General features: G+C 32.2%; 2 protein-coding genes across 5 annotated transcripts in view; both read right to left on the bottom strand.

The window, feature by feature from the left end:
- Window positions 1–1,263, bottom strand: part of LOC109848697 (B3 domain-containing protein Os05g0481400-like) — a 36,724-nt gene extending 35,461 nt beyond the window's left edge. For 3 of the 4 annotated variants that reach the window (XM_020418340.1, XM_020418342.1, XM_020418343.1), the window contains exon 1: window positions 1,099–1,263. In XM_020418340.1, coding sequence (XP_020273929.1) covers window positions 1,099–1,173 — 75 coding nt within the window. In that variant the 5' untranslated portion in view covers window positions 1,174–1,263. The remainder of the gene's footprint in view (window positions 1–1,098) is intronic. The other variant, XM_020418341.1, reaches the window with a different exon arrangement.
- On the bottom strand, window positions 3,771–7,185 carry LOC109847421. Its single transcript, XM_020416649.1, has 4 exons — window positions 6,507–7,185; window positions 4,324–4,873; window positions 4,016–4,241; window positions 3,771–3,931 (listed from the first exon to the last, which is right to left on the bottom strand). Exons 2-4 carry the CDS (start codon window positions 4,864–4,866, stop codon window positions 3,771–3,773), a joined length of 930 nt encoding a protein of 309 aa, XP_020272238.1. The 5' UTR covers window positions 4,867–4,873; window positions 6,507–7,185.

Genomic DNA, 12,246 nt, shown 5'->3' with positions numbered 1-12,246 from the left:
ATTCTATTTTAGCCAAAAGATTCTTATCGTTCAATCACAAATTGTAGAGATTGGTACCCAAAGTTTTTCCATCGTCGGTACTCTTTTGACCCCCATCAATTTAATAAAAAGTAGGTGGCGAAATTAGGAGTGTTAATGATGAGGTGCCATAAAAAAGAGGATGCATGTAAACAGGTAAAAATCAGACACACTCTCTTATTTGCTTCATGGTATCAAAATCATGTACACTTATAAAAGAAATCAATAAGTAGGAAAACTTCCTCCAGATGTCCACAACTTACAACATTAGAAGAATGAAAAGGAAAAACGGAAGCTTCAATCACATTGCAACTAACATAACCATCTACAAATCATAAATCCCAATGAAGAGAAACAAATTAGGAAAGCTTTTTTATGTACAACAGTTTGCAGGCCCCCAAGTTGATTCCATATCAAATGTTTAAAAGACAATTTTTGAAAAACTGAAAACAAAATGTTCTCGAAAGTCAAAAAGTAATATGCAAACTAAACTATTAACTGTCTCTAGTTCTTTTCTTCCAATGATTACTATTTAGTAATTCCTAATGGCTATCATAAGCTTTTATAAGGTCATGTGCTCCCCCTGAGCATAAAGAAAAGCTAATAACTAAAAGAAAGAAATAACCAATCAGAACAACCTACAGGAATGAATTTCTCCTAATTTCAGCATTTTCAGTTTCTTCAGATTGCACATCACATCCACCATTATAAAGAAAAAATGATGATCTACAACTTATTTTAGCTTTATGGGCAAGGGAATTATGAATAACAACAGCAAAAAAGAGAAAATTTTGATGAAAATTTTCTCATCAGTTATCCATTTATTTCAATTAAAAAACCCTTTTTTAAGAAAAAAATTTAGAACCTTATTAAAAGTACCAAAAAGAAAAAAAACATTCATCGGTTTTTCATAAATCAGCAGACTGCAAAGACCCATAATTGATTTCTTCAGGTTTTCAATTCTATCTTTCAAATAAAGCGTTTCCCCAAAAATTTTCAAATTGAACATAAAATGTCGATAAAAAAATATTTAAAAAACAAGGAATAAACAATGAGCGAATATAGGTAATCTTCTAATACTTCGAGATGCTTGAGATTTTCTTGGACTCTCTTCCTTCGGATCTCTTCATAGGAGTTGCTCTCGACATCAGTCATTTTCTTCGCTCTCTCAGCAATGAAGCGTTCGATTTTTCTTTTTTTTTTCTTTTTTTTTTCCGCTTGAAATTTTGAAAAGGAAGCGCCTATTTTGAGGTGGCTGACTGATGTGATTCTTGTACAGCATTTAGTTTTTGTATAGGAGTTCTGATGGCAAACACCTACCGATTGGCAAAGGGTTAAGTGAGGGGTTAAGAAGACTTAATCTATTTTTAACCCGTCAAACACAAAAAATATATATAAAGATTAAAGTAAGTTAATCCTCCATAATTTGTCAAACATAAAATATATAAAAAGGTTAAGCTAACCTCACTAGAGGGATTAAAATGAGTTAACCCCTCAAAATGAGGGGTTTACTAATACTCCTATTTAGAATGATTAATAGTTAACCCTTCTAATTATAAAGAAAATAGTCAAAATTGTTGTTATTGACAAATACTAAAACTGATCACAATGGCTAAAATAAAACTTATTTAACGGGTTAATAATTTAGTCCTTCAGATTATCGAATGGACTAAGTACATTAATCCTTCTCTTTAACCCATTTTCCTTAACCTTTTGCCAAACGGGGCCTCAGATTATTGAATGGGCTAAGTATATTAACCCTTCTTTTTAACCCCTCTTTCTTAACCATTTGCCAAACGGAGCCTAAAGTTCTAATTTACAATTTAACCCATCAGCTTTCAAATACGTTTGCAGCATTTCACAGGACGGGTGGGATACCTAGAGGAAATGTAAAATAATAATTAAAAGGTTATTAAAGAGTAGGTTATATATTAGGGGTGAGCATAATTCAGTTTCGGCCGAAATTTGACAGTTTGGTTTGGTTTTTACTAAAGTTCAGTTCGGGCCGGGTTGAAGTTTTTTCAACCCGAACCGCCTGAACCGATCGAATTGTATTATACATTCTAGTTACTATCCGCATTCGCTTAAACCTGACCCATCATAATTCGTGTAGAGTTGCTTCGCTGCAGCTTGATATCTTTTTCTCTCACGTGACCTGATAGGATGAAATACCCCAACAATGGTATCTTCTCTAATTCTAGCGTTTTTCATCATCTCTAGTTCTCTACCTCTTTTTATTATCTATTCACTTCTTCTAGTTTGGACTAATCCACTTTGTACGTAAGAAACTTAAACCATTTTTTATTTTTTTAGTGACAAGGGAAACATGGTCAGCCACTCAACGCCCCCCTTGAGGGTTTGGTGGAGACCACGATTCAAATCTCCCCGATCCCCCCACAGCTGAGGGAGTCATCTCCTTGCTACCAGGGGGCCCAATTCTACGTAGGTGGTCACTCAGCGCGTGGACCAGAATAGACTCAAACGGGTCCCTAATCGACAGGCTGATTAGTTGAACCGTAAAACCCTGGGTCTCCGTCCCCACCCTTAAACCAAGAGAGACCAGTTGAATGCGCAGCGGGGATTTGAACCCCTGACCAACAGGGCACGTGCCTAGGGAGCGAGTCCTCCCCCACAGAGTTGCTGACTAAGAATCCCACCCCCGGGTGGTTAAAACCATAATTTTGATTCTAACATTTTCTTGATTTTTCTCCTCGATTGATACACATAATGCAAGAAAATCTTTGGATCAGACTTCTCTTTAGATCAGACTTATAATTTTATAGAAACGATACCCAACATCTAAATTATTGCATATTTTTTATTTACTTTGTCTATCAGATTGAGATCACTTTAATTCTTTATGTGAGCTTTCACTTTAAAAAAAGTTATGTAAGCTTTGACAAGAATCAAATTTTGATTTCCGCATCTAATATTCAGTAGTATTTGATAGTTCATGAATTTCAATAAATTAAAGTGTAGGGGACTTCTTTCTTCGTCAACAGATTAGAGGTGAAATTGAATTTGGACATAACATTTGTACTCAAATGAAAACCGAACAAACCGACTTGAAACAGTTAGGTTAGGAATCGATTCAGTTGAGTTTTGAATGATATGCAATTTGGTCCGGGTTGGCTAAATTTGGCCAAAAATCGAATTGACCGACCGATTGCACAACGCTATTATATATAGTACGGACAAGAAAAAGATACCCCAAATATCTAATGACTTAATCTGGATTATGTGTCTTGCATTGAATTTGTTAAACCTTGAAGTCGGGAATTGAATTAAGAATTCTACATTAGTTTTTGAAATCTGACCCGCTTACATTAGTTTGAGCATGTTTGGCTACCACTTTTTTTAAGTCTTTATAAGTTACTTATTACTTATTCTTAATACTTCTTATAAGCATGTAAGAAAATAAGGAAGTTGCTTGGTAAACCCCTTCACTTATAAGGAAATATAATTAGTTATTTGTTTGGTAAACAAATATCTTATAAGGTTGTGTTAAATATCAAATGACTAAAATAGACATATTATTATAACTCCATTGTGTGACTTATTAATTCATTTTAGAATGTAAATAATTTATAATTAATTATGATTATTAATTATTAATAATGAGAGTAATTAATTAATTTTATTGTAATGAAATATTAGTATTAATAGAATTAATTAATTAAAAATTAGTTACCTCATATAAAAAATATTTTTGATTAAAATATTTCTATATATTGCATCATAAATTATTTACCTCATATTGTGTTTCTAGCAGAGGAATGACGTTGGTTAAATAACTCCTTGTAGTTTCTTGGACCATTTTCTCTCCATGACTTTATATGATAGCGAGTCCCTCGATAAGGTGCCAAAAACCCCGGCCCATTTGTATACCCAGCATCCACAAGAAAGTATTTATCTACAAAATCAAAATCTCCAGTCACAACAATGTAAAAACTAGGAAGCAATACATATATAATAATTAAAAGAATTATATTCCTACTTGAGGGAAGTTTTAAGCCATTGGGCCGACGCAAAGCATCACGCAAAACACGAGAATCTGATGTTGAACCCTCCCAACCAGGTAGCACATATGAAAATCTCAAATTGGCATCACAAACACCAAGTACATTTGTACTGTTCTCTCCTTTTCTATTTCGATATCTACTTTGATCTTCCAAAGGAATAGTTAATTGGATATGAGTCCCATCAAGTGCCCCGATAGCATCCTAAAATTGCACAACCTTACAATTAGTTCTATTAAACAAAAGTACTAAACATGAAAACCTTAATAAAAGAAGTCATAGTTACCTCAAACCATTTCCACTTCTCTATGTCTCTCTCATTAGGATTTGTATATTCTTGTTTAATATAGAGGCTTCCTATCTTCATGACTGCTTGAAGTACTTTGTGGAACTGCCGACTAATTGTTTCATTTGAACGATAAAAATCTGTCTTGCTTGTCCTATTTTTTACATTATGAGCTAAAATATGCAAAAACATAGCGACAATTTCTTCAATCGTGACATTTCTTGATGCTACTAATCCCCCTCTAGTACATAGAACATCACATAACCTCTTAAACGCTTGAGGATTCATCCTTAGTTGTTCAACACAGTTATTTGCATTGCAAATAAGATTTCGAATCCAAGACTTTCTAAGGTATGTCCTTTCATCCTCTTCTTCGTGTGTTCTTGAACTCTCCTTCAACATGTGCTTTGTATAGTACCAAGCACCAATGGCAGCAACTATAAAACTGACCACTACCATAATAATGTCATCATCCTCTCTCCTCTCAAATTCTTCCCTTGTACGTTTAAGTTGGATCCTTGAATCCCTTTCATCATTTACCATTTTTAACCTATCACATTAAAAGTTGAACATGCAAGCAGATTACGCATATATCCTGAATATATATTTAGCAAGATGCAAATTTAAAATGCTACTCAAAATAGGTACAAGGGTAATTATTAGGATTATTAAGACCATCATTAGAATGCATGAAATAATAAAAAGAAATAAGTAGCTGTCATCAGAAAGAAACACTAGCAAACTCTAAAGTGACACATAAAATTTGCATGTCATTATCCATGGACAAGGTCACAAGCTAATGTTGTGATAAAGCTAGAGCAATGGATAAAGGCAATCCAAATGTTGCTAATGAAATAATCACAGACAGATGCAAATGGTCTAAACAGTAATATTCACAACATTACTCTAGCTTTATTAGCAGCAGAGGAAAAGCTATAGAAGACATGGATCCTGCAACAAAGGCAGCATTTGAGAACATGCGATTTTATAAGTTTTACCCGGTGCAGACACCAGATACACCTGATATAAGCAAAGGTATGTTACTTTCCTGATGCGTCATCCAATTTGGGTGGCGTATTATAATTTGCTTGCTAATATTAGAAATGAATTACTTTGACTGATGTAGATGCTTCAATTGCTATTGCTTTTCTGCTAGTGTGCGCGCTCGTGCGTGCCTGTCTACTAACCTGCGGTTCTCATTTTTTCACAAATGAGCTTAGTAATTTTTAAATATCTAGTTCAATTTATGACCAACGTTAGCAGTTTTAACTAACATTTGCTGAACCTTGTCTTCATGATGGTTGCGTTTGCTAAGTGGTATATTTTGTGCGAGGTCTGCACTCTGTGCAAAGCTCTGTACAACTTTGTTGGGAACATAGCAAAGGCAAATTACTTCTTGCTAGCACTGAACTGGCTTTGGTAAGTTGGTATTAGCTGGAAAAGATGTATCCAGTATTAGGTCGTTGGTATTAGCTGGAAGTGGTGTAACTGGCTTTGGTAAGTGATGCTTTTTCTCTGTTCCATGTACAATTTGTAGCGGAAAACCCTGATATTTTCAAACTAAATCTCATTCTTTTGAGATTCCTGCGCTACATCTGAGGTTGAATAATAGTGGCTATGATGAGGAACTAGAATTGAGTTGCTTCAAGTAATCCAATACAGTAATATAATTGATAAAACTTATGTGCATTCATATGAAATATCAGGTGCCTGTTCTGTCTCACATTAGTCTTTCGTGATACACAAAATAAAATACATCATGTTGAATTGAAGTACTAAAATCCAATAATCTAACATCAGTTTCGATTATTCGAGGGATGCCTAAATGAGCTAATTCAACCAGTTTATGCAGCAACACAATAACAAAAATAGCAGCAAAGTCTTGAATAGTAGTCTCGTCTGGGGTAGAAATGCATTAAGCTAACAAATTAACATGTGAGCTCACCAAAAATATAATTCCTCAACTTAGATACAACATGGGGAAATTAACTTCTCGACTGTTCATTCTATCAAAGAAAATAGAAGAACTACACAGGAAGCCAGCAAACTGATCTCAACATTTGGTTTAGTACATAGTATTAACCACGACCATGTCTCATTCTATCTCTTAGAATACAACTGGATGAATTTCCGAAAAACAATATCTAAAGCATACAAAAGAATAAAGAACTGTTGATACTTACAACTAGAACTCATCTGTTGAATCCAAATCTTCATGACTCAAATCTTTTATACTTACAAAAGAATAAATTAACTTCCTATCTTCATGTAAATATCCATATTCTATCTGGATCCGATTTCTTTTCCCTTCAAGTATGGGTTTTGAGTTCTATATTCAGGCAAATAGAATTATTTATATGGGAGTGCATGTGTACACATATTCTCCCAAATTACAGTACCAAACAACAAAAGGCAACAGTCACTCAATCATCAACCAGTACGTAACTTGGTTTATCAAAAAAAAATTCATATGGCATAAAATCGAACATAAGGCAGGCACCCATTAGCATAGAGAACAGACAATTTTAACGGAAGAGATCGAGATATAAAGAGTACCCAGATCAGAAACTGCAGAAATTGAAAAAAAGCTACAACAGAGAAAAGCAAACTCAGATCAGATCTAGGGTTTCAAAATACAAAGAGAGATCCCTGCGTTGAGACGAGAGAGGAGAAGGGGAGAGAGGAGAGGGGGAGAGAGGAGAGAGGAGAGATACCTGGAGATTCGAGATCGCCGCTGAGAAACGAGAGGGATCGCCGCTGAGAAACGAGAGGGAGGAGGAGTCGGGATCGGGGGAGTCGTCGGGTCCGGATTTGGATTTGGTAAATACGAAGGGTGAGGGTGGGATTTCAAATACGTGTATTTGGGCTTTTAAAATCACCTCTTTAAAATCATTTGATTTAAAATCTCAGTCTAATTTGAGGCCCAAACAAGAGATTTGGATTTGAAATACCCAGGATTTTAAATCCAGGGCCCAAATCCAAGTTCCCAAACGCAGCCATAAGGTTGTGTTAAATATCAAATGACTAAAATAGACATATTATTATAACTCCATTGTGTGACTTATTAATTCATTTTAGAATGTAAATAATTTATAATTAATTATGATTATTAATTAATAATAATGAGAGTAATTAATTAATTTTATTGTAATGAAATATTAGTATTAATAGAATTAATTAATTAAAAATTAGTTACCTCATATAAAAAATATTTTTGATTAAAATATTTCTATATATTGCATCATATTGTAATTATTAATTACTAATGTTGAGAATAATAATTAAGTTCATATTAGTAAAATATTATTATTAATAAAATAATTATTTAATTAAGTAAAAATTATTTATTTCATAATATGCAATATATTTGATTAAAATATATATTACATTATTTGTAAATACTAATTACGAATATTGTAATTAATTCCTTATGTCATATTAATAAAATATTATTAACAATAAATTAATTAATATATAATATTATAATTATATAAATTATAATATTATATATTATATTATGAATATTATATTATTATTATATGATATTACATATATATGAATATATTATAATATTATTTATATATAATGATATTATATATTATTATAATGGGAAAAGCGTTCCTAAGGTGATACCTTAAATTCAATCTAAGGTCGCACCTCTTGATCCATGAATTAGACTATTCAAATTGATGATCTGCTCCATTTATCATGATCTAAATGCCTCAAACATCTATAAAACAAAAATCGGGATAGTTAAATACTTCTAACACATCTTTTCATTGTCCATTTAGTTATGCTATCACAAAACTGTTAATTTTATAATCATTTGATGCATGAGTACCTACAACCCGATATGCCTAAATTTTTAGTCATATACAATCCAAAGTACATAAATCAAAATGAACAAGTGGATCGAGTAAATTGATTGTATACAATGTTCGGAGGCGCTACCTTAGATTAAATTTAAGGTTTCATCTTAGGAACATCTTTTCCTTATTATAATATTTATCATAATATTTAATATATATATTTATTTGTGATGCCCCAGGATTCACACAAGACTACAGTCCAAGGTGAAACCCAGATTGTCAAACATGCCATGCACCCACACAGTGCATTAACACGTTTCACCAATCACAGTAATATCCTCTAGTAAAATCAATAAGAAGTGAATGTACAAAATAGGCAAAATGAGGAAGTAAAAACAATAGACATGATATAGAAGGAGAGATCTCATAAATAAAAGAATCATGTCTTAACTGAAGGACATCTGATATCTGAAATAATAAAATATCTCAACATGAATCAACTAAATCTCATACTAAGGCACTATGTCTTTATAAAATGAATAAAACTCTAAAGTCTGAACAATGAACGTAACTATACGGTGGAGCTTCGGCTACTAAGACTGTGCGACGGCGACTATGCTAGAACTCCATCATCCTGTGGCTCTTCGAAACTCTGAGCTACCTAAAAGAGATAACTTAAACAAAAAAATAACAACAAGAGCGTCAAAGCGCTACAGCAAGATCACATCCATCCGCCCCCAGGAAAAGGGCTGCTAGATGAAATGGAGGCTCTACCTATTAAGCATAGTCTACCTAGATTATTTTTCCTGTATCTAATAGAATCAATATTTAGACACCTACAAAATGAGACGTAGTACGTCGAGCAAAATAATCCAAACAATGAGACCATCATGTATATACCATATATCTCAAATTGAAGATATCTAAATATTAACACCGAACTAGAGATAAACAATCCAAGGAAATCAATAATTAGAAACCCACTGTTGGACCCTAATGCCACCAAGAAAGAACCCTGGAGGGGGGTGAATAAGATTTATGCTAATCTAATCTGATTTAATATCAATTAAAACTAATTAACAAATATCCTAGTAAATTAGATATGCAATAAGATATAGATGCAAGGATATACAAATAACACAAGGGTGAAATAAATGTAAATAATATAGTGGACAAACTAAATAATGAGACAATGACGATATGAGCAATGAACACAAATATAAATGAACGCCAATGCAAACTCAAACACAATCAAATTATCATGTAGTTTGGACCTTCCGTCCTACATCTCTGTTCCCTACTCTCGGGGAGAAATCTACTATCACACCATGTTTTCAACACTCACCCGAAAACGTTTACACCTCACACTCAATTTTCTAGCTCACCGAAAACTTTACAATCAACACTCTTGCAATCACACTCTACACCCTCTAAGTATTGGTCTCTAGCCCGTGTCTTCCTCAGGTGCTCGGATTTACAACCTCTCCCTAGGCTTTATTACCGACGCCACTCCTCTTGGTCCGATCCCGTCTCTCACCACACACTCCTCTCGGTGTACAAGTGTATTACAAAGTGTATCCTCACAATAAAAACTCAATACAATAATTTGTTCTCTAATATGGATGAGAACACAAATAAGCTCACTCTCAAGGCACAATCCCACAACCCAAATATACTATGTATGAAAATACTAAAGCTCAATTGTTGAGTGTGTAAACAAAGAGAAATAATCAAAACTAAACTCAATATGAAAACCTAGCTTATAGAAATAATAATCAACAATAAATATAAATGAAGCTAGAAATTGAGTTTAAAAAAACTTCTCTAATGAACAAGAGGGAGAGATTGAAAGATTGAAGGCCTAAACGAAAATAATCTCCTCTTGTGAAACCTTCTTCACATAAACTCTCTTTAAAATAAACTTAAAACCAAACTTAAACACTTGTAAACTTGTTTTGAAACTCTCTTAAACCAGCCAAAACCCTCAAAAACTCACAAAAATAAAATCTAGCTGTTACTAGCCTTTATAGACTAAAAACATGTCATCAGTCGACTGATGTCATCAGTCGACTGATGAAGTCGACCGTTGACAGTTTTGGTAGATTCTAGAATTCTCACGTAGCTAGCTTTGTAAAATTAATTACAAATAGTAAATCAACTCCAAAAATAATGAAATTTTGAGATAAGTTTTTAGACATGTATATGAACATGTTAAAGAAAGAATTTATGAAATATAACTTTCTAGTTGATAGAAATAATTATTTGAACATAGATATTATAGATTCTGAAACACCCAATTTTGTAAAAGCAATTCACCATAGTAAATCAACTCCAAAAATGATAAACTTTTAGGAAATATTTTTAAACATGTAATATAACATGTTAGAAAAAGAATTTCTCAAATTGCTTTTCCCATTTGTGAGATATTATTTATTTTTTAAACCATTTAAAACATAAAAATATATTTATATATGTGTTGTTAAGTTTTCATGTTTATGTGGCTAAACACATTGTTTACCAAAACCAAAAATAATAAATATGAAATATGTATGTATGTATATGATGCGGCATAATTATGTACCAAAATTGCAAGTGCACAATTTATCAAGTTATAGTATAAAAAGATATCGATCCCACGAGGAAGGTGATTTTAAGAGATTATCAAACTTGGTTCTTATATTTTGTGCGTGACAATTAGGAATAAAGAATAAGTATGAATGTGATGAGTGATTTGTTGTGAATCTTTGCAAAAGATAATAAATTGAATTTTAGATGAGAGAATGAAGAATTAAAGAATAAATGAAATCATAAGGCAAGAAATATGAATTAATAAAATCAAGAAATAAAACCAAAAATAAAAAGAAAATTTAAGAAAGTTAAGATGAATGATTCAAAAGAGGTAAGAAATCTAGAATATAATCCACTAACCAATTTCAATTATAAAATATAAACTATTCTCTTTTTATCATATTTCAACTTAGATTTATTAAGCATAGATTATCAAACCATTTAAGGAAAGTGTAACCTATCAAATTATCATCTAAGCTAAAATTACTATTCATGATAAGAATAACAACATGATAATAATCCTAGAATTCATAAGCATAACCTATCAAACCATTTAAGATAAGCATAGATTATCAAATTCTTCTTCTACCGATTAGTTCTCTAGTTGATTATCCTAAACATGAACATTTTAAGTGCAAGAGAATAATTCATACAATATAAAAGAAATTAGACTAGTTTCATACAATTCTAATATTCTTACAAGAATTAAATTCACATCTTAAGAAATAAAAACAAGAAAAAGAAGACTAATTACAAAATTAAAAAGAAAAGAAAAATCTAAACTATGAACAAGAAATAAATCTAATTACAAAGAAAATAAAAATCTAAACTACAAAATAAATTGCAGAAATTAAATGCAAGAAAAATAAATCTACTCTACAAATTAAAGTGCAAAAAGAAAATAAAAAAGACAAGAAAGTAAATCTATACTACAAGCATGAATTTAAATCTAACTAATAAGCAATAATAAAGAAATTACTAAAAAGAAATAAAAGAGAAAAGAAATGCAAACCTTCAAATTGCTCTTCATCTCCATCCTCATCATTCAACAAAGAGGAGAAAGAACAAATTTAAAGAGGAAAAAATTATTTTTATTAATTGCAACTAAAGTTACAATTTTTGGAAGGCCTTCTCAATTAAGAGTAGCCCTCCTCTCCAAAAGGAGTTTACAAAATTTTCACACCTCTAACCCCTCACTCTCTACCCCTATTTATAGTAATCTTCAATGAATATGAGCCATTGGATTTGTCTTGAGCCCCAAGCAACAATCTCCACCTTTGATTTATTTGATTTTCAAAAGAAAAATAAAATCCAATTCTTGAGCCCATGTTCACTTGATTTTCAAAAGAATTTTCTTGCAAATTCCAAGCCCAAGTCCGATCACAATTTCGGCCCAACTCTTTGCTGTGATTTCAACTCCACCTCAAGTCTGGTCATGGAGTGTTTAGCTATTTCATTTTCAAAAATTGAAGCAATCAAGTCCACTTAGAGTTTCGGCCCATTCAAGTGATGAGCATTTGATTTTCAAAAATAAAAATCCGGCCCA

Source organism: Asparagus officinalis, chromosome 7 (genome assembly GCF_001876935.1).
Source record: "Asparagus officinalis chromosome 7, Aspof.V1, whole genome shotgun sequence".
NCBI classification, from domain to species: Eukaryota; Viridiplantae; Streptophyta; class Magnoliopsida; order Asparagales; family Asparagaceae; genus Asparagus; species Asparagus officinalis.
Note: the sequence above shows the minus strand (reverse complement) of the source record. Positions and strands in the feature narration are given on the sequence as shown.

What these genes read in the sequence shown, in the direction of transcription:
- LOC109847421 (XM_020416649.1), bottom strand. Translation starts at nt 4,866, where the DNA reads ATGGTAAATGATGAAAGGGATTCAAGGATCCAACTTAAACGTACAAGG. An exon ending in AGAAGTGGAAATGGTTTGAG is followed by an intron (nt 4,242 to 4,323) that starts GTAACTATGACT and finishes GTGCAATTTTAG; the next exon opens with GATGCTATCGGGGCACTTGA. An exon ending in TGGCTTAAAACTTCCCTCAA is followed by an intron (nt 3,932 to 4,015) that starts GTAGGAATATAA and finishes TTGATTTTGTAG; the next exon opens with ATAAATACTTTCTTGTGGAT.